We start from the raw sequence: 18,851 nt of genomic DNA on the forward strand, positions 1-18,851 counted from the left end.
CGCAGACGCACTTGGAAGCGGGCCCGTGGCCCGCGCCGGACGGCGCCGACGCCGACCCGGGCCACCTCCTCCGCGTATTCTTGAAGCTGTGGCTAGCCGATTTACATGAAATTAATTCCCCTAGTTGTGGTGGCAAATATAATACACATAATCCATATTGTTACGCACTAGCGTGTGTGTGTGAAATAGATGGATTATGGTCCCGTACCCAATAAGATGGATATGTGTGTGTGTGTTAGAGAGAGAGAGAGGGAGAGGGGGAGAGAGAGTGAGGAAGAGGGAGGGAGAGGGTGTGTGTGTGAGGATTTGATGGTAAAAAAAGTCGCCAATGTCACTTGATATGTATGAAAATATTAATATTAAACTCTTAAAGTTAATGCGGCCCCATTGCAACGCATGGGCGTTCTTCTAGTAGTATCAATTGCACAGTTTCAATGTGGAAGGAGCTCCTCACACAAACACCACCGGCTGACATCGAGGCCCAAACGTGTAAGTGGTAGATGGGTGTTTCTGCTAGGCTACTGGATGAAGTAATTATGTTGTCTTATGTTTGTGCTGAACTTAGTATACTTTGCTTCTTTTCAAACGGAGAGATATAATTCACCTCGTGGCCATGGTCACCTTTTTGTCTACTGTACAAAACATTTTCTTTAGAAGATTGTTTTATACAGTGCTAAAGAAACGCCACGCCGTGTATGGACCTTGTGGCCGTTGACCTTTGGACCTCGTGGCCGTTGACGTTTCTCAATTTCCGCCGCGTCGTACAAAAAGAGTGAGTTTTCACATCATTAGTCGGTAAGGATCGCACCAGTTATTGATTCAAAGTTGCTCCTCGATGGTGCCAGCAAGAGAATGGCATAGCTATTATAAACTAGCTCGGTTTACTTCATTGATATTGATGTGTATCTAAGTTTTGTTTAATTTTTTCTAAATATTTTTAGCAGGCTTTACCCCTTGGTCAAGCTGATATCTATTGAAATGAAACATGAGTTTTCTTCAATAGTTCGGATATTAAATATAACATGTGTATGGACAAGGAAGACTGATGGTACCAATCAATGTGACAACGACAACAATGAGACCAACAAATGGTACACAATCATATAAGTTAAAATGTATCAGTGCGCGATGATCATGATATAGTCCAATTGTTTGGCTAATTTTTTTTAAATAATACATTTTTTTATTAATTTTCATAAATATTACGCTGGGTAAATTTTTTTCAAAAATAATACACCGTCGGCCGTCGGCCCACAGCAGGCCGATTGGACTCCAGTCGGCCTACAGCTGGCCGACTGGCCCCTGTCGGCCCACTGTGGGCTGATTGGGTCCTGTCGGCCCACTGTGGGCCGACTGGAGCTAATTAGCTCGCTGTGGGCTAATTGTTTTTGCAAAAAAAGTAGGCATAAAAAAATATGTTTAAAAAAATGTTAATTATGTAATTAAAAAATGTTAAACGTGTATAAAAAAATGTTCCTGATGTATACAAAAAATGTACAATATATATGCAAAAAAGTTGACATAAAAAATATGTTTTAAAAAGTGTTAAGCATGTATTTAAAAATTGTTAAATGTGTGTATAAAAATGTTCCTTATTTATACAAAAAATATAGAATGTGTATGAAAAAAAGTTGACACCAAAAAAATATGTTTGAAAAGTTGACATTTTTTCAAATACATGATTAAAAATTGTTAAATGTGTGTATAAAAAATGTTTCTTATCTATTAAAAAAATATAGAATGTGTATGAAAAAAAGTTGACACCAAAAAAATATATTTGAAAAAAATGTTCCAGTTCCACAAAAAAAGAGCAACCAATCATACTTAGGTCTGTGATGCTCCCATACAAGATCCGGAGCTGGAACATTTTTTTTATACACGTTTAACCTTTCATTCTAATACATGAAACATTTTTGTGTACTCGTTGAACATTTTTTCAAATACATGATTAGCATTTTTTTCAAACATATTTTTTTGGTGTCAACTTTTTTTCATACACATCTATATTTTTTGTATAGATAAGGAACATTTTTTCAAATACATGATTAACATTTTTTTTCAAACATATTTTTTTGGGGTCAACTTTTTTTCGTACACATTCTATATTTTTTGTATAAATAAGGAACATTTTTTATACACACATTTAACAATTTTTAAATACATGCTTAACACTTTTTAAAAACATATTTTTTTATGTCAACTTTTTGCATATATATTGTACATTTTTTGTATACATCAGGAACATTTTTTATACACGTTTAACATTTTTTTAATTACATAATTAACATTTTTTAAACATATATATTTTTATGCCTATTTTTTTGCAAAAACAATTAGCCCACAGCGAGCCAATTAGCTCCAGTCGGCCTACAGCTGGCCGACAGGACCCAATCAGCCCACAGTGGGCCGACAGGGGCCAGTCGGCCAGCTGTAGGCCGACTGGAGTCCAATCGGCCTGCTGTGGGCCGACTAGGCCCAGTCGGCCTGCAGCGGGCCGACGGTGTATTATTTTTGAAATTTTTTTATCCAGTATAATATTTATGAAAATTAATTAAAAAAATGTATTATTTAAAAAAATAGCAATTGTTTGTATATATGGCTGCCCAATGCAATGTATGTATCCCATGAAATGTAATGTATGTGTTTCCCATGAAATGCAATGTAAGAGATGTTGCATATGTGCATATGGAAATGAAGTATTGAAAATATTTGTATGTGACGTTGTGATTTATTTGGTTGTGAAGCTAAGGCTGCACTGCTAGCAGTACTCCTACTGGACTGCCAGCAGTGCAGCCTTTTGTTGTCAGTCAGAATTTGCATCACTGGTCGACCATTATAGTGGGGACAGGCAGTGATAATGCTTCGGCTAGAGCCCTTCTGATATCGAGCACTGATGGGTCAGCCGATCGGTGATGGCTGCTATTGCAGATGGGCCATGTGTGGCCTAGCTGTGTTACTCAAGTCATGACTAACCCGGAGGCACACACGGGCCAAAAGCATGTGAGTGATGATACTATTTTCTCGGTCAGTGTTATTCGGCTCTGTAGTAGTGGTAATGTCACATGGCAACTATCCATCTTGGGCATCAAGAAGTGGAGATTTTTCTACATGGTTCTAGGGATCCCGACCATATGTAGACACGAGCAATATGAGCAATGGCCTTTGCGGCGGATAGCCTCATATCTTTATCTTCAGGGAATGTCCGTCCCAACATGCTGATCAATGTGGTCGCTGTCTTTGTGGAGGTGGTGACTAGACAGATATAATTTGTGTCACTATAGACGGACATCTTGTGCTTCTGCAGCGTGCTTCTTGTCCCATGAGGATTTGGGGTTTAGGGATACCAGGGGTAGAAGAGAAAATATGCAGCTTGGGGGGGGCGATTGCCCCCCTCCCCCTAGAATTGCATGTAGCTCTGGTACCGCACGTTTTCATATATAGCATCCCTTGGCACAACACCATTATGTACAAGATATTCACTGCTAGCTTGAGGTTTTTGTATTGGGCATCATGAACGAGACACCCAAATGAGAGCAAGATTTGTTCATGGTTCATTTGCGTTTGTAGGCTCCGTACCGCAAATGCACCAAACAACACAAACAAGCTAGCAATTACTGCAACACAGACTCATGCTTTTGGCCCGAACAACACAGACTCATGCTTTTGACACAATTACTGCAACACAAACAACACATACAATCCCCATATGACATTCCCAAATTACTGCAACAAGTAATATGCCACGGGATAGTCATGCTGCTAGTTTAACCTCTTTGTGAAACGGACAACCATCTCCCAGCAATCCAAACCTTTCTAAAATGTAGATGGTGAATCAGAGAGGAATAGGTGTATAATCTCTTTGATCAAAGGAACAATATTTTCCTAAATAGTGTAGTGCAAACATATTTATTAGGAGTGCAGCCGGCAGAGAAAGTTGCAACAATATGTGATTTTCCTTCCTGCTTGTGTATACAATAAATGTGTAAATCCACTGCTTGTGTATCATCACTAGAAAAACAATGGCTCCATAACCCCATATGCATGGAGTTGAGTTGATGATACCGGAAAGAAGAGGAAATAAGCCACCATATTCATGGATACCATCATTATCATAACATTCACAAAACACAGACATCCGATTGTAGTGCCTAGCTGCACCCTTTTGAACGTGATGCTTCATTTAGTCATTTATATCATCGGTCATCTGATCTGTTTTGCCAGCTAAATGCCCTGCATATGTATATCCAAGAAAGATGTCAAAGATGAGTAGTAAACCATCTTTTATTCTTTATGTTACTTATTGCAGGCTCTATAGGACCTCCCACATAAATAATTGAAAAAACTAGTGTGAAATAAACTTTAAACATCGGATTATCTTAGGAATCACACAACCACTCTCGGACAATCACACATGAACGCCACCTCTTTATCATGGGCAGCGCCGGAGCTTGACTAGCATATCAAGGAGGGGGAGGGGGTAGTAGGCAAAGTATGAATGTTTGCAAGGGGCAGATGAGAATATTTTCATCCATATAAGTCCTCAAAAAAATTGCTTCAGTACGCCCCCTCAGCTATACACATTACTCTGCCCCAGTCACGCGAATGTTAATACTTACACTATTTATGTTTCCAAATTTTCTAGCCAATAATGACTACTGGTTGGAGTTAAGAGCAAGTATAATAAAGTACAATCAGCAGACTATAAGGACTAAACAATTATATATGTGCTGAGTTGGATGAGAGAAAAGAGAAGAGAGAAGGGAAGCAGGTTGCAGATTAACAACCAGCTGCAACACAGACTCTAAAAAACATTGTGAGAGTGTATGATGGGCCATACATTAATAAAATTGTACTACTTAGTAACTAGCTACTATACATGTTGGCTATTAGGTTGTCTATGTGACATGAAAATTTCATATAACCGGTTGTTGGCTATACTATTAACCATACTCTAACAGAAAGAACGCACCTAAACCCGGTCCCCATATGAAGATGCACCAAAGACAAGCAATGGCCTTGATGCCGAGATTAGCATGGACAGGCAAAGCTTCTCTAATTGTATGCGTACCTTCATGTCGTCCTTTTGGCCTCACATCTCTCTCTAAACCCAGGAGTTTTTTTCAATCCATGAGCATCTTTTGATTTAACAAATTGTTTCAAATAATAAAATGATAGCCAATTTTTTCTGAGCTAGCAGTGGAGCGAATGGGAAAAAAGTTAAGCGTGCGAGTGGAGCCAGGAGCCGAGTCGGGCGAGGGTCTGGGTGTAACTGTGAGCATGAACTGGGGAGAATCGCCACATATTTTCCCTTTGTTTTTAGGATTGATATACATATGGCCACATTTTACATAAAAATATATGTTCTATTCCTCAAATGAAATATGTCTTTGTTTAATCTTGTGAAATCACACGAAAAAGGTGCTCGTACAACAAATACAACAAAACCGCTTAAAATATGGTAGGATGGGCATACGTGAGACTTGTAAATCTCAAGTTGGGGCTCGGCCTGGCCCGCCAAAAAGCAAAAAATGTCTATTTTTTTCTTAAAATTAATTAAATCATTTTTGGGGAGCTCCTAGTCGGCGGCTTAAGCGCCGGCTAGAAGAACCGGCGCCCACGCGCCCTGCAAAACTGGGTCGACCAAGTTTCTCAACCGTTGACTATTTAACAAAAAAATCCAAAAAATCGACAAAATTGTGAATACAAAAAAGTACACGAAATTGAAAAGGGTTCATAAACTTTGAAAAGAAGTTCACGGTGATCTGAAAAAAAAAGGTTCACAATATTTTGAAAAGTTCATGGATTTTGAAAAATAGTTCACTAATTTGAAGAAAGTTCATCAACACAAACTTGAAAAAAGTTCATAAATTTTTTAAAAAAGACCATTGGTTTGAAAAAAATCATCGAATTCGAAAAATAGTTCATCGATTTTACAAAAAAATAGCAAAAAGTTGAAAAAGTTCACACATTTATCATTTATCATTTATCATGGATTTTGGGCCGGACGTAGATGTAGTAATCACCTATTGGTAGTCTTGTTTGTCTCAAAAAATTAGAAAAACTAGCGGTACATTTGCCGGTATTCTTGTGAAAAGTTTAACACTATATTAGAGTTACTATTTACTCTATATCGTCACGGAAAATTCTCTTTTTTCGCACGCATTTCTTACCAGAGTTTGTCTTTGTCAAAATCTTTATACGAGTACGGCAGTAGGTCAAGCTTGTTCGGAAACAGCTTCGAAGAATTTTGTCTGTCCCTTCCTAAATTGCAAAAAAAAAAAAAATATCATATCATGTTCATCTACTTTCACCGGTCCAAATTAATTGACGCAACTTTAGTGCAACACAAGTACAATTTTCCAACTAGAGGGAGCTCTTTTGAGCTTGAGTGTGCTGTAGGAGCTTCCTTCCTTGCTCTGTTCCCAAGCCAAGATCAGAAGTTGAGAGCCCTCCCTCGTGACCGCCCCCAAAAAAAAAACCCAGGCGCAAAATGCTCGCGCTCCTGCTCTCCCCGCCGGCGGCGCCTCCGCCGTGCCTCGCGACGCTAAGGCGGCGGCCTCCCGCGCCCCGCACCTCCTCCGCCCCCGGCCGCGCGGTGCCCGCCCTCCGCGCCGCGGCCGTCCCCCGCCTCGCCGCCGCGGGGCCCGGTGCCGCCGAGCCGGAGCCCGCGCCGCTGTCCGCCGAGGAGGAGGCCAAGCTCGCCCAGGTGCCGCCCCGCTCCCTCCCCGTCCCCCCCGCTGATCCGCTGAACCCTCATGCGCGCGGCCGTTTGCCGGATTGCTGGCACTTCCTTGTCCAATCCTGCAGGGCAGCAGGGCTGGTACTAGGCAGCTGGGCTGTGCCTGCATCATCAACCAGTATAAGTTCTGGGATAGATTGTTTTCCCTCACTCCACATGCTTAATATGTGCATCTAGTTGCTCCCTGGTTAAAGACACTTGGTTGAAGTCACTCCACATGCTTAATATGTGCATCTAGTCGCCTCATTGGTATGGGAGATTTTGATAGAACAAAAAAAAGGTGTGCGCCAAAGAGGAGTCTCAGCATAAACATGATATGTAAAGCTTTTATCATGTACTCCCTTCGTCCCAAAATAAGTGTCTTGACCTTAGTACAACTCTGTACTAAAGTTAGTACAAGGTTGAGACACTTATTTTAGGACGGAGGAAGTAGTATCCATGAATCTTTAAGGTGTTATTGTAATTTTACAAAAAATTGTGTTGTGTACTCTTCTTGGTATCCTACTACTGGTATGATATGTAGATCATGGTTAGCACTGTAAATCAAGTGTTCCCGTGCTGTTTCAGAATATGGTTTCCATGGTCCACTGCCGCGTTTGCTTCTGTTCATGTTATTTGCGCGGCTCATATCTTATCTTTTGCTCTGTGTTATTTTTGTCGGTTTTGCAGGTTAGCAAGAGGCTAGAGAAAACAGCACGGTATTTCAAGAATTTGGGTACCCTGGCATTCTGGTCTCAGTTGGTGTGCACAACCGTTTCGGCTGGGATCTTGTCGTTCTCCGCAGTTGCTACCGGGAATGCAACATCTCCCTTCACATTCTATGCGACCGGGCTTGGCATCGTTGCGGCCTTTGTGTCGGTGTTCCGGTCATTTGGTTACATCCGTCTTTCCAAAACGCTCAGGAGAACAGCAACCGAGCCTGCAAAGGTACTCAAGTTTCCCAAATAATGTCCCACTGGGCTATCGTTTCCTTTTCTGAAAAGCCATTGCTTCTACGCACCCACTGCCTTTGCATATGGGAGTGTGTGCATGACGTCTGATCTTGCCTACCTGTCGACAATCAACCTGATCTCATGAACACACCCAACTCATTTGATGGCATATGGTACCGTAATGTCATGGTACAACAATGCATCACGCTGTGGCCTACTTGATCTGTTTTGAACTAGCATAATATTAATTGGTTCTGCTTATATATGCATTTTAGCCGAAACTAAGTCGAGTGGCTCCTTCTCCAGGCTCCTCCGCGTGCGGCTGTGGTTAAAAACCTGAGGAACAGTATTGTACTCAGCGTTGTCGGGATGGGCGCTGCGGTCCTCGGGATGCAGGCGACTGTTGGTGCTTTGGTAGCAAAAGCTCTCACCACCTCCTCAGTGCCCTACTACCAGGGGATATCCGCTGGCCAGAGCCCAGTTCTTGCTCTGGATGTTTTTCTTGTTCAGGTATGCATTGTATCTTCCCTTCATTTTGATTGTTTGCAGAACGAAAAGAGCTTCCAGGGGTTGGTCCTTTCCCTCCCATCTTGCAAAGTGGTCTGTTTGAGCTTTGTAATGCGAACCTTGATCTACAGGGTTGGTAACAAAATGTGCAATCTTCACAAATATAGTAATAAGAACACCTTTAAATTGTCGGACATAGGATCGCATTTCAAAACCTAAGAAAGTATTAGTCTCTTCGATCCATATGAATTGTCGCTGAAACGGATGTATCTGGGGAGTAGAATCTTTTTTAACTTGGCACTTCATTTTGAGTATTAATTGTCATCGTCTCTCATCGTGGACAGGCTTCAGCCAACACCATCCTCTCGCATTTTCTCGGGCTATCGAGCTCGCTGGAGCTACTGCGGTCCGTGACAATCTCTCCAGCGGATGCCGGCCCCGTCCCTCGACCGGCATGACCGCATGAGCTACAAACAAACACGGCATACGGCTCCAGTTTTTTTTCAACTTTTTTGGTTCTGCAACTGTATTCTGGCAGCAGTTTTTTTTTTCGTTCTTCCTTTTTGTGTGTAGATCTTCTCGTTTGGTGACAAGTATCAGTATGTCCAGCTAGCTTGATTTTGCTCATGTGCAACTATCTACATATACTTGATGAAGAAAAGGAAATCTGTGTCGTCGAACCTCTGCTTATTGCTTCAAACATATGAAGAGAAAAGTACTCCTATACACGTCTACGGTTTGCGCCATCCGCTGATAACAAAACGATCTGATACACGAGCAGCATACCGCTATACCAGTGTGTGACCAAACACCCCATGGGCTATGGTCCACAAGTAGATGCACAGGAAACTCACAAAGGCAAACTCGAAATAAAGTTGCATTTCTTCTATCACAGATATGGTATGTGTTTTTACATTCAACACACAGGTAATACAGCCAGTTGCTACCAATGAAACCTATGTATAAGTACAAGATGAATGGAAATGAGATGTTAAAAAGGAAAGAAAAAAGGATGACAAGGCATGTTTTCCCTATCTATATATGGGTATGTCGAAGAGAAAAGCCAGTCAGCGCTGCAGCTTGGTGTGGCGCAGCAAAGCACTATATCAACAGCGGGTATCCGAGATAACCGAAAAACTTGTCAAACCCTTGTTCTTCTCGCCGGTCCGAGTCAGCTTGAGCACCAATCTGCATGTCCAAAACTTGAAATCCCCTTAGCACTGTCCCATCAGCCATCAAACTCTTTACCCTCATGATCCGAAGCGGCTTTGCCCGCACGCTGAAATGTTGAACTTTCCCCAGTCCAAGTTCCAGCAGCTGTTAGCCTGTCACACTCTTGCCGTTCTCATGATCCGAAGAGGTTTGATTAGTGCATCAAGATCATCAGCCTCCCTGCCGAGTTCCCCTGAGTCCAGTTCCATCAGCTGTATGCTGTCCGGCGCATCAACACCCGGTATGCTGCCTGGCCCATCAACACTCTGTATACTGTCCGGCACATCAACACTCTGTATGCTGTCCAGCGCTGATGCGCCTTCTTCACCATCAATGTCAAGTGTGATAAAGTCAGTGAAGTCCCCACCTGAGAAAATATCATGTTGCTGTTTCTGTCTGTCATCTTGGCCTGAAGAAACTTTGCTTGTCTCGCTGTCATGTCTAATGCTGGTGTCAAAATACCGTCCCCAGCTACTGTTTTGGGGGGTGTCTGGTCTGCTTCTCTTAGATTTGATTGTCTTCTTGGTGGGGTGATGAAGTTTGCACGTAGATTGTTGTGGGCACTCTCCTGTTGCCTCAAAGACTGGGCATGCGTAGCTGTGCTTTTTACGACACTGCTTGTAACAGAGGATTAATTCAAGACCATGAAAAGATTAGCAATCTCAGTTCAGAGCATAAAAAAAGATCATGGAAGCCCCAAAGTTCAAAAGCTGAACCTGGTTCCAATGCAAAACCATGCTTATAAACTACACTGCAAGCATATCTGGCACAAACAAGTTCCAGCAAAACAAAGAACCTACTAACAAAATCTTCATTTTGATAACCTATCAACAGTTAAACGCTAAACCACACTGGATAATCCTCGTTGACACGACTAAGAACATGCATGTCCTCCTAGATCCCAGCAAAAACACAAGAGGTCTCATGCAGTAAATTATACCTACCAAGGAACTTTAAATTAATAATACTAAATGATTGGCAGGAGGGTAGGGCATATTATAGTTTACATCACATTCTTTAAGGGACATTTTTCACAATGGTTCAGTTCTGGGTTTTTTTCTGGCAAGTTAACTATCAGCTTTTGAGGACAATGCTGAATTCCACCCCCTAGCAATGGTAATACTTGAATAAGATTGAAAGATTTCAGTAGTATCATTAAGTACCTCATCACCATCTGCACAGTATCCCTTTAGAAAATCTTCACAGGCAGGAGCCTTAGAGTTCACTTTCACATGCCTATAGGGACAAGCTGTGTTGGTACAGAGACCTGCCAGAATACAAATCATATGATCAAGAAAAATGTTGCAGAAACAAAATTCTAAAATGATGCACTGCGAATGAAATGAATCACCTTTCAGAAAATAAGAACAATCTTGCATTCTTTCCGGGAGGACCTGCAGAACATACTCTTACAATGAAAGAAGTGTCAAATGCAAGATAGGCAGTAGAATCAAGAAGAAATGTCTTACCTTGTGAGTGAGTTTACAGCTAGTATCAGAACACAGGCCTTTAAGAAATTTAGTGCAAATAGTCACTTTAGCAGGGTCATGAATATAGCGACACTCGCCCTTAGGCTTCTTGCACTCGCCAAACCGAGTGAAGAATTGACAGTACTGTCGTTTCTTTGCCAGGCGTGATCTAACAGTGTGCAAACTCCATCGAACTTTCTCATTTGCTAGCATGCGAGTTACTTTTTTGGGGTTTCTAACCAGTTGGTTACCTTTGCTAACACGCACATATCTGTTTCAGAATAAAGAGAATCAGAGAATAAATCAAAGTTGAAAGATCCTAGATGCAAACAAGTTCTATTTTAAGACGGCATCATGCAAGCAATAGCATATGGTCAAAAAGATACCCATTGCAAGTTGATGACCTCCTCAAATCTGAAGATGCTTGATTGTTGTTTCTTAACTGATTGCCGGCAACAGATAAAGAGTATTGATCTGCAAATTTTGACCAACATCAAGTAAAAACAAAAAATTATATACTGACCAGATGAATGATCAGTGTCTTCTTGCAAATGCAATTCAAAGTACTACGTTCAACATGGAAGTTACATCCACTGGAAGCACTGCTATATGCAATTACTATTAACCAATAAGAGAAGGTCCTTAAATTATGGCATAAGAGAGCATGTCTCATGCACTGCACTTCAAAATGGAATCGCCACAAAGTGATGATTTAGCTAACTAAGACCAGCAGTAAAATGTCCAGCCAGTAGGTAATTCAACTTTAGACTTGTAATATAGTGGACCACAGAAGTAATTATAGAATAAAAATGCAACTGGGAATCTGTCTTGCAATATGGTGGAGCATGGAAGTTATGTTATTACACTAAAAAAGAGCAATTGAGAAGCAGGAGCAGCCAAAATTATGTATCTCACGTATAAATTATTTTAGCAGTTGAGTCATTCTTCTGTAGTGGCAATAAGTTTAACACATTACCATTTCTTCCAGTATAATGGAGATATTGCCGTTTCCGTTTTTCTCCTCTCTTTTTTTCAACGTCAGCAACTGCCAATGTAGCCTCCTGCAATCCAGGTTGTAACTTTATAAAATGCACCATATATGCACTACACAATAATGTGGCCTTGGTATGTAAATAGTTAAATGCATTTTCAAAAGTTGGTTGCATGGCTGCTCTCATGACTAGTTAAATAGCAGTCAAGTATAATCAGCATTAATATAGGCAAGAATCAGCATTCTCGTTAGACATTAGCCGACAAAGTAGTTAGAAACTTCTTAAGAGACAACAAAATTCAACCAGTAACATAAATCAAGTCGTCTTCCAAATACTTCTTGTGGGCTTCCCATCAGAATATACTACAACAACAACAACAAAGCCTTTAGTCCCAAACAAGTTGGGGTAGGCTAGAGGTGAAACCTATCAGAATATAATGATCTGATGAAAATAACTCCAACTGGCTCTTATGGAATACTGAATATGAAAAACTATGCACAAAGAATATCAATTAAGTTACCTCGTTAACCTTTTGAGAACGCTTCTCAAGAGATCGTGACCATTTCAAACTTGATCCACCAACACTTAACACGCCAGATTTTCGTATAGAGAATCCATTAGTTGAGACAGTATAAATCATATCTCTCTTCTTGGTTTGTAATAGTTTTCTGTTACACGATAAGGGACACATTAAAACAAATTGCATTAATGGCTCAATAGAGAAAGAAAGAAGTTCAGGCTAGTCTGCTAATGTTACCTGACTATTCGTAAGGAGCTCACATTCTGAGTGTGACTGCTTCTAAAATTCTTGTAGTATATTTTTCTTTTCCATGGAAGAATACGTGGGAAAGCCTTCGCATAACTAGTTCCCACAGATCCTTTCCTCTGTGGTTGTTGCCCACTGAGTGTCCACACGTGAGAGGAAGTTCCCATATTATTTGTCCGAAGAGCTGCATTTAGAAAAGTTTGAGCAAATGGTAGTTAAATGAATTAGCATTGCTTTCTTATTCAAGTATGAGGTTGCAATTGTGGTATGCCTCATAAGGAAAACAAAGAATACAAGAGAACTGAATACCTTTATGTGGTCTCTCCTTTAAACCATTGATACTGTTGTTCGAGGATGCAACTTGTACATTATTCTCACCTGAATTTAAGCTCTCAGCAGTAGCAATCTCTTTTGTATTCTGACCATCAGAGGAAGATGAACTCAAAACAATCTGATTTTTCCGCTTCTTGAAATATAAATCAGAGGCTGTGGGTGGCTGCAGTGATAAAACCTTATCTGTAGAACTTTTAGTTGGGTCATCAGGGTGCTGCCTCTGTGCGGCAACCAATTGATTTGATTTCGGTCTAACATAAACCACTTTACTAGCATCTGAGGGTTCAGGTGTTTGTGCACTTCTAATGCTTGGGGTATCAACACCTGAGTTCAATTGCTTAGCCGAATCTTCTTTTTCAGTTTCAGGAACATGCTGCTTGGGCAAAGTTTTAGACAACTGCTCTGGAAGGTTTGTGGTTGAATTGATGGACTTGGCATGAAGTGGTAAAGGAGGAGTCTTAGGTCTTTCAACTGTAAAGTTCGAACGTGCTGCAGAATCATTTGAATCAACTTTCCTGACAAAGTTCATGCTTCTCCTAATCACAGGCTTATTCAACTTATTCTGAGTATCCAGACTAGAAGAATGGGAGAGTTTTCCTGTTGCTGGATTTCTAATAAGGGCGTTACCCTTGCGTATATAAGAGTTTTGAGTTTTGTCATTCCTCCTCGGTGGTTGTTTAGGCGGTAATCCTGAAGGCTGTGAACTGGGCAAAGATGTAGAAGATGTCAAGTCACCACGATACCATGTCTTGTGCCTTGGATTTGAACTTACACGAGGAGGCTCTCGGGATGAACTGGGCAAATTCGCCTGTTTAGGAGCTACCTTGGGAGGCATAGAGCTTGTACAATTCATCTGAGGAGACTTCCCCACAGGGTTACCAACCGAGTCCAATCCTGCTCTCCTGCTATCCTCCTTTGGTGCTAAGACTGGCAAACTAATAGAAGGTAAAGTAGATTTGCATGGTTGATGATCCTTTTTAGCTTCTGACACAACGGATTCAATCCAAGAAGACAACAAATCTCGCTTTGTGCTTGAGTTAACCACAGAACCTTCAGTATTACTGTTATAGGTATTATTATCTGGCTCAACAGATACCTGAGGAGAAAGCGTTGTATCCATCACATCGGTAGATTCCACAGCTGGGATAGCAGGTTCAATTGGGTTACCCACAGGATTATCCACCATCTGATGATCATGTTGATCAACAACATTTATTGAACTAATAGAGTGCAAACCAGAGAGAACTACCTCCACATGTTTCTCAACATCACCACTGATTCCTTTATTACTGTCATAGGTATTATCCAGCTCAACAGATACCTGAGGAGAAACTAGCTCTGCATCCATCACATCAATAGATTCTACAGCTGGGATAATAGCAGGTTCAGTTGGGTTGCCCACAGAAATATCCACCATTTGATGATCATGTTGATCTACAACATTTATTGAACTAATAGAGTGCAAACCCGAGAGAATTATCTCGCCATGTTTCTCAACATTGCCACTGATCTCGGGTGTCAATGAGTCTGACTGAGGCATATCACTACCAGATACAGATAGCCTAATGCTGTTAACCTGACTAGAGAAAGCATCCACACTTCCACACTGCTCCAAACCTTGTGCAGTATCATGATCCTGACTAACAGAAGTGTCATTATCCACGCTCTGATCCAAACCTATCCTATCTTTCCTAACAGTAGCATCATTAGTCACAAACTGCTCAGACATAGCAATGCTGTTGACCGCTGGCGGTAAAGTCAGCCAATTTTGAGAACCTACACCAACTGAGTCATCATCAGCCACACCTTTTTGTTTTACAAGACTATCAAATTCTGTCACTGTGGAAACATCTAATCCTTTCTGCCCTTCCAGCAGCTCATTGTTTTCCTTGAGCTGTCGCTCACTTTCAATGTTATTACTGAAATAGAAATTACTGCCAAGTGTCAAAGTTGTAGGAACAGACTGCTCGCTGTTACCAGATACAGATGAAGATTCACGGGAATGTGCCAAGGGAAAATCAATCTCGGGAGGCAGATGACCTCTATGAAGATTTATCAGTTCTGCTACCTGAGCTGTAGCACCCCTTTCTATACCATTATTCAAAACAATACCCCGGGTTAAATCCTCCATAAGATCAGCGTCTAATGGTGGCACATTCATGCTTTCAACATTTCTGGAACATGACAGATTAAAGAAATCTCTACCTTCAACTTCCATGGGAGCATCTGTTTCATTGAAAGCAGTTCCGTCATTGAGAAGATCTTCCTTGTGGCTATTGCCGAATCCACCAGCTAAATTAAATTCTGGAGTGCTCCCAGAATTACAGGTGGTGGTAGCATGTCTTTCAGTTGACCCCATGACAAACTTGCTCATAGTAGTTTCTGATGTATTAGGAGCTTCCAAGAGGTGTATTGTTTTTGAAGTGTTAGTTTGACATAATTCTATGGGGATTTGGCTCTCTTTGGTCCTGGTATCCTCATTCACATCGAGTTCCCTTGTATTAGAAACCTTCACATGGTGTGCCACCGAAACATTACCAATACTATTTTCACCTAAACCAGTCAGAATCATACCCTCGCCTTTCTGAGCACCCTTTCTCTTGCATATAGTAAGTTCTGGTGTACTACTTACACGGCGAACATCCTCTTCGCTTGTGTTAATCAAGATGTCATTGTCTTCCCTCCTAGCATCCTCACCTCCAGAAATTTCTGCCGTATCATGATTTACAGTAACTCCATTTGTGCAAACAGTGTTTTTTTTACTGACATTCTTAGGAGCTTTGCTCTCTTTCATGCTAGATTCTGTCCGCCTATGAGAAATTCTCAGAGGATTACTTGCAACTGCAGCACTCGTTTCACCTGAAAGAGACATGATTTCACCCTCCTCCTGATAATTATCATACGTAGACACCAAAGTTGCACTCCTAACACCTGAATCCATGGAGCTCCTATCTCCTTTCCCAGGATGCTCACTTCGTCTTGTAGCAAGTGCTTCTGTAGATTTAATGGCTGAAGCAGCAATAATATCACCTCGACCCATGGAGCTTCTATTCTCTTCCTTTCCAAGGTGCTTACTCCCACTACGATTTGTTGAATCAAGAATTTTCTTGGACTCGATGGCTGAAGTGGCTTTCCTTTTACGTGGATTTATCGAGTTGCTATTTTCACCCTTCTGGACATTCACACCATTACCAGCTCCAGCTGTACCACTAGTGCTTACCATATTATGTTCAGATACAGTATCCTTTTCCAGCGATGAGGTTATGATTTCACCCTCTTCTTTTTCAGAAGCATTTGCAATAGCATCAATATTATCCCTCTTCTCAGATACAATTTCGCTACTAATTTGTTTATCCTTGCCAACAATCCTCCTCACAATCTTCTTGATAACTATCTTCTTCACTTTCTTCACACCAGCCACAGGACGACCAGCTAAGCCCAAACTTTCACTAGGGGAACCTGACACATTCTCCTGAACATGCTTCCCAGGAAGCTTCTCAACATCCCCTTCTTTTTCCTTGGACTCCGGTGAAGGTTTCACAAGAACTGAGGACAACACCTTCCTAACATTCTTTCCAGCATCCTTCTGTATTACTTTAGTGCTGTCACCCTCATTACTACCAGCACTTTTTGCCTTGCAGTCCACAGAGATCACGCTGGCCAATCCCTTTGAAGCAGAGCCGGCAGTGCTCGACTTGGCTGGTGAAATATGCAAGGCCTTTGGCGGTGGCGGTGGCGGCGGCCGTGTAGCAGCAGCAGGGCCCTCCTCTATCCTCTGCCACACAGAAAGTCTCCTTGGGGCAGGCTCCTTCTGTGGAGTGCGCCTCGGATGCGCGACAATCGTGGCACGTGGCGAGCGCGGCGAGCCACGCTCGCCAGACAGCGTTGACGTCTGTGAAACCATCTGAATCTTCCTGCTGCCCTTGCTGTCGCTGTGCGTTGAGAAGCTCTCGTGGCTGTAGCCAGGATGCGCAGGGGCCCTATCTGCAAAGCTGTCGACCGCGGCGTAGCTGGCATGGGGCTGCTGCCTCTGATGGCGTGAAGGCGGCGGGCCAGAGCTGGAGGTGCTCTCGATGTCGACCCGGTCATGTAAGGCGCACCGCTGCTTCTTGCGCGGGCTGGGCGGCGGCGAGAGGCGGAGCTGGTGGGGGGACGTGTATCTGCGCCTGTCGTCCTCAGGCTCCTGGTGAGCAGGGGCGTATCTGCGCCTGTCTTCCCCAGTCTCCTGGTGAGCAGGAGTGTATCTGCGCCGGTCGTCCTCTGGCTCCTGGTGAGCAGGGGCGTATCTGCGCCTGTCTTCCTCTGGCTCCTGGTGAGCAGGGGCGAATCTGCGCCTGCGCTCCTCAGGGTCCTCCCACGGGGGCTGCTGATGCTGCTGTTGATGGTGGTGGTGGTGCTGCTGCTGTTGATGGTGGTGCTGCGGCTGCTGATGCTGCTGGTGGTGGTGCTGCGGGTTGTGCTGGTGGTGGTGGCCAGCGGCGCGGCGGATCTCCTCGTCGGGGTGGCGCTGGTGGCCGTGGTAGTGGGGAGCGGGCGAGCCGTGGTACGGCGGCGGCGGCGGGGGCGGGGTGGAGTAGGCCTCGGGAGGAGGAGGAGGCGGGGGAGTGGGCGCGTAGGCGGGGCGGTGCGGCGGCGGCGGCGGCAGGGGGGGAGGTGGGGGCAGCTGCTGGTTGTGGTAGTGGTGGAGGCGCGGGTGGTGGTCGGAGGGCGGCGGGTGGTGGTACGGCGGCGGCGGCGGGAAGGCCTCGTACGGGTCGTACTGCTCCTGCCTGGACCGCACGGGCCCGCCGCCCCCTCCCGGCGCGAAGTGGCCGCTGTGGTGGTGCTGCTGCTGGGCGGGGTAGTAGTGCCCGCCGCCGCCGCGGCGGTGGTCGTAGGGCGGGGCCGGATCCATGGCCGCGCGACGAGTCGCCGGTGGGGAATTCTAGGGTTTGCGCGCGCGCGCGCGCGAGAGAGAGAGAGAGAGAGAGAGAGAGAGATCTCGCGGGCGGGTGGGGAAATCGGCTTTGGCTTTGGCTTTGTGCTGCTCTGCTTGCTTGGCCAGCCGGCAAGGGGACGGCAGGAGGTGGGGGATGGCTGGCGCTAGGGTTTGGGCGGGGTGGGGCGGGATCGGATCTGTGGATGGCGTCGGCCGGCGGCGGTGGGCGGGGCGCGTGCGTACGGGGCGGCGCCAGGGTTGGGTTGGCCTTAATAAACAGGTAGGTAGGCCGGTTTGCATCGGCTAGGCAAGGCACGCGACCTCCCTATGTGCGAGGTTGTCCGGCGACGGCCGGGCCCTTCCTTCCCACGTGCCGCATGCGTGACTCTTTTTTTTTTACAGGTAATACCTTTATTTCTCGTATAATAGCAAGATCGTGTACAATGAAGTGAGACATAAAGTCCGGTATGGGGCCTTCCCAATACTCAGTTGAACTATTACAAAGTGAATGTTTTGCAATACTATCAGCAACACCGTTAGCCTCCCGGAAGCAGTGAGCCACATCAAATTTTGCTAGATCTTCTCCAATTGTTTTACCTTCTGCTACAACTGCTGCATCCGGATCCAGGTAATCATCCTGGTTATAGGCTTCAATAGCATTCAAACTGTCGGACTCAACTATCACCGAGTTACACCCAAGTTTAGCTGCAAGGTACAACCCATTCCTGATCGCTACGATTTCAGATGTTTCCGCACTTTGCACATGCGATACGAACCATGACGCTGCACCTATGAACTCACCCTGGTCATCTCTGCAAAACTGCTCTGGTAGCTCCCTTCATATCTTCCACACAGAAAGATGCATCAACGTTAATCTTTACCCTCCCTCCCTCTGGTTTCTTCCACATGTGATCTCGGTGCTAATGCGGTCGGTTAGGGCTGTCTGCTCGCACAAAGTTTGTTGCTAGTACTCTGATAGACAT

General features: G+C 43.8%; 2 protein-coding genes across 2 annotated transcripts; one reads left to right on the forward strand and one right to left on the reverse strand.

Annotated features, from left to right (window-relative positions):
* Positions 1 to 6,400: 6,400 nt before the first annotated feature.
* On the forward strand, positions 6,401 to 8,858 carry LOC109743783 (protein TIC 21, chloroplastic). The gene is made up of 4 exons (XM_020302872.4): positions 6,401 to 6,706; positions 7,409 to 7,666; positions 7,978 to 8,181; positions 8,523 to 8,858. Exons 1-4 carry the CDS (start codon positions 6,491 to 6,493, stop codon positions 8,634 to 8,636), a joined length of 792 nt encoding a protein of 263 aa, XP_020158461.3. The 5' UTR covers positions 6,401 to 6,490; the 3' UTR covers positions 8,637 to 8,858.
* A 181-nt stretch (positions 8,859 to 9,039) lies between these two features.
* On the reverse strand, positions 9,040 to 18,177 carry LOC109743779 (uncharacterized). Its single transcript, XM_020302869.4, has 9 exons — positions 12,927 to 18,177; positions 12,609 to 12,801; positions 12,372 to 12,519; positions 11,836 to 11,920; positions 11,246 to 11,333; positions 10,860 to 11,130; positions 10,742 to 10,784; positions 10,554 to 10,657; positions 9,040 to 10,004 (listed from the first exon to the last, which is right to left on the reverse strand). Exons 1-9 carry the CDS (start codon positions 17,842 to 17,844, stop codon positions 9,507 to 9,509), a joined length of 6,348 nt encoding a protein of 2,115 aa, XP_020158458.1. The 5' UTR covers positions 17,845 to 18,177; the 3' UTR covers positions 9,040 to 9,506.
* Between the last annotated feature and the right edge of the window lie 674 nt (positions 18,178 to 18,851).

This window comes from Aegilops tauschii, chromosome 7 (assembly GCF_002575655.3).
Source record: "Aegilops tauschii subsp. strangulata cultivar AL8/78 chromosome 7, Aet v6.0, whole genome shotgun sequence".
Taxonomy (NCBI): domain Eukaryota; kingdom Viridiplantae; phylum Streptophyta; class Magnoliopsida; order Poales; family Poaceae; genus Aegilops; species Aegilops tauschii.

Bases quoted from the DNA above. Each gene is read 5' to 3' on its own strand.
- LOC109743783 (XM_020302872.4), top strand. From the start codon at position 6,491: ATGCTCGCGCTCCTGCTCTCCCCGCCGGCGGCGCCTCCGCCGTGCCTC. The intron at 7,667-7,977 runs GTACTCAAGTTT...CTCCTTCTCCAG, and splicing joins CAGCAACCGAGCCTGCAAAG to GCTCCTCCGCGTGCGGCTGT. The intron at 8,182-8,522 runs GTATGCATTGTA...CATCGTGGACAG, and splicing joins TGGATGTTTTTCTTGTTCAG to GCTTCAGCCAACACCATCCT.
- LOC109743779 (XM_020302869.4), bottom strand. From the start codon at position 17,844: ATGGATCCGGCCCCGCCCTACGACCACCGCCGCGGCGGCGGCGGGCAC. The intron at 12,802-12,926 runs GTATTCAGTTCT...TTCTAAATGCAG, and splicing joins AAAGGAGAGACCACATAAAG to CTCTTCGGACAAATAATATG. The intron at 10,658-10,741 runs GTGATTCATTTC...GTATTCTGGCAG, and splicing joins TTGTTCTTATTTTCTGAAAG to GTCTCTGTACCAACACAGCT.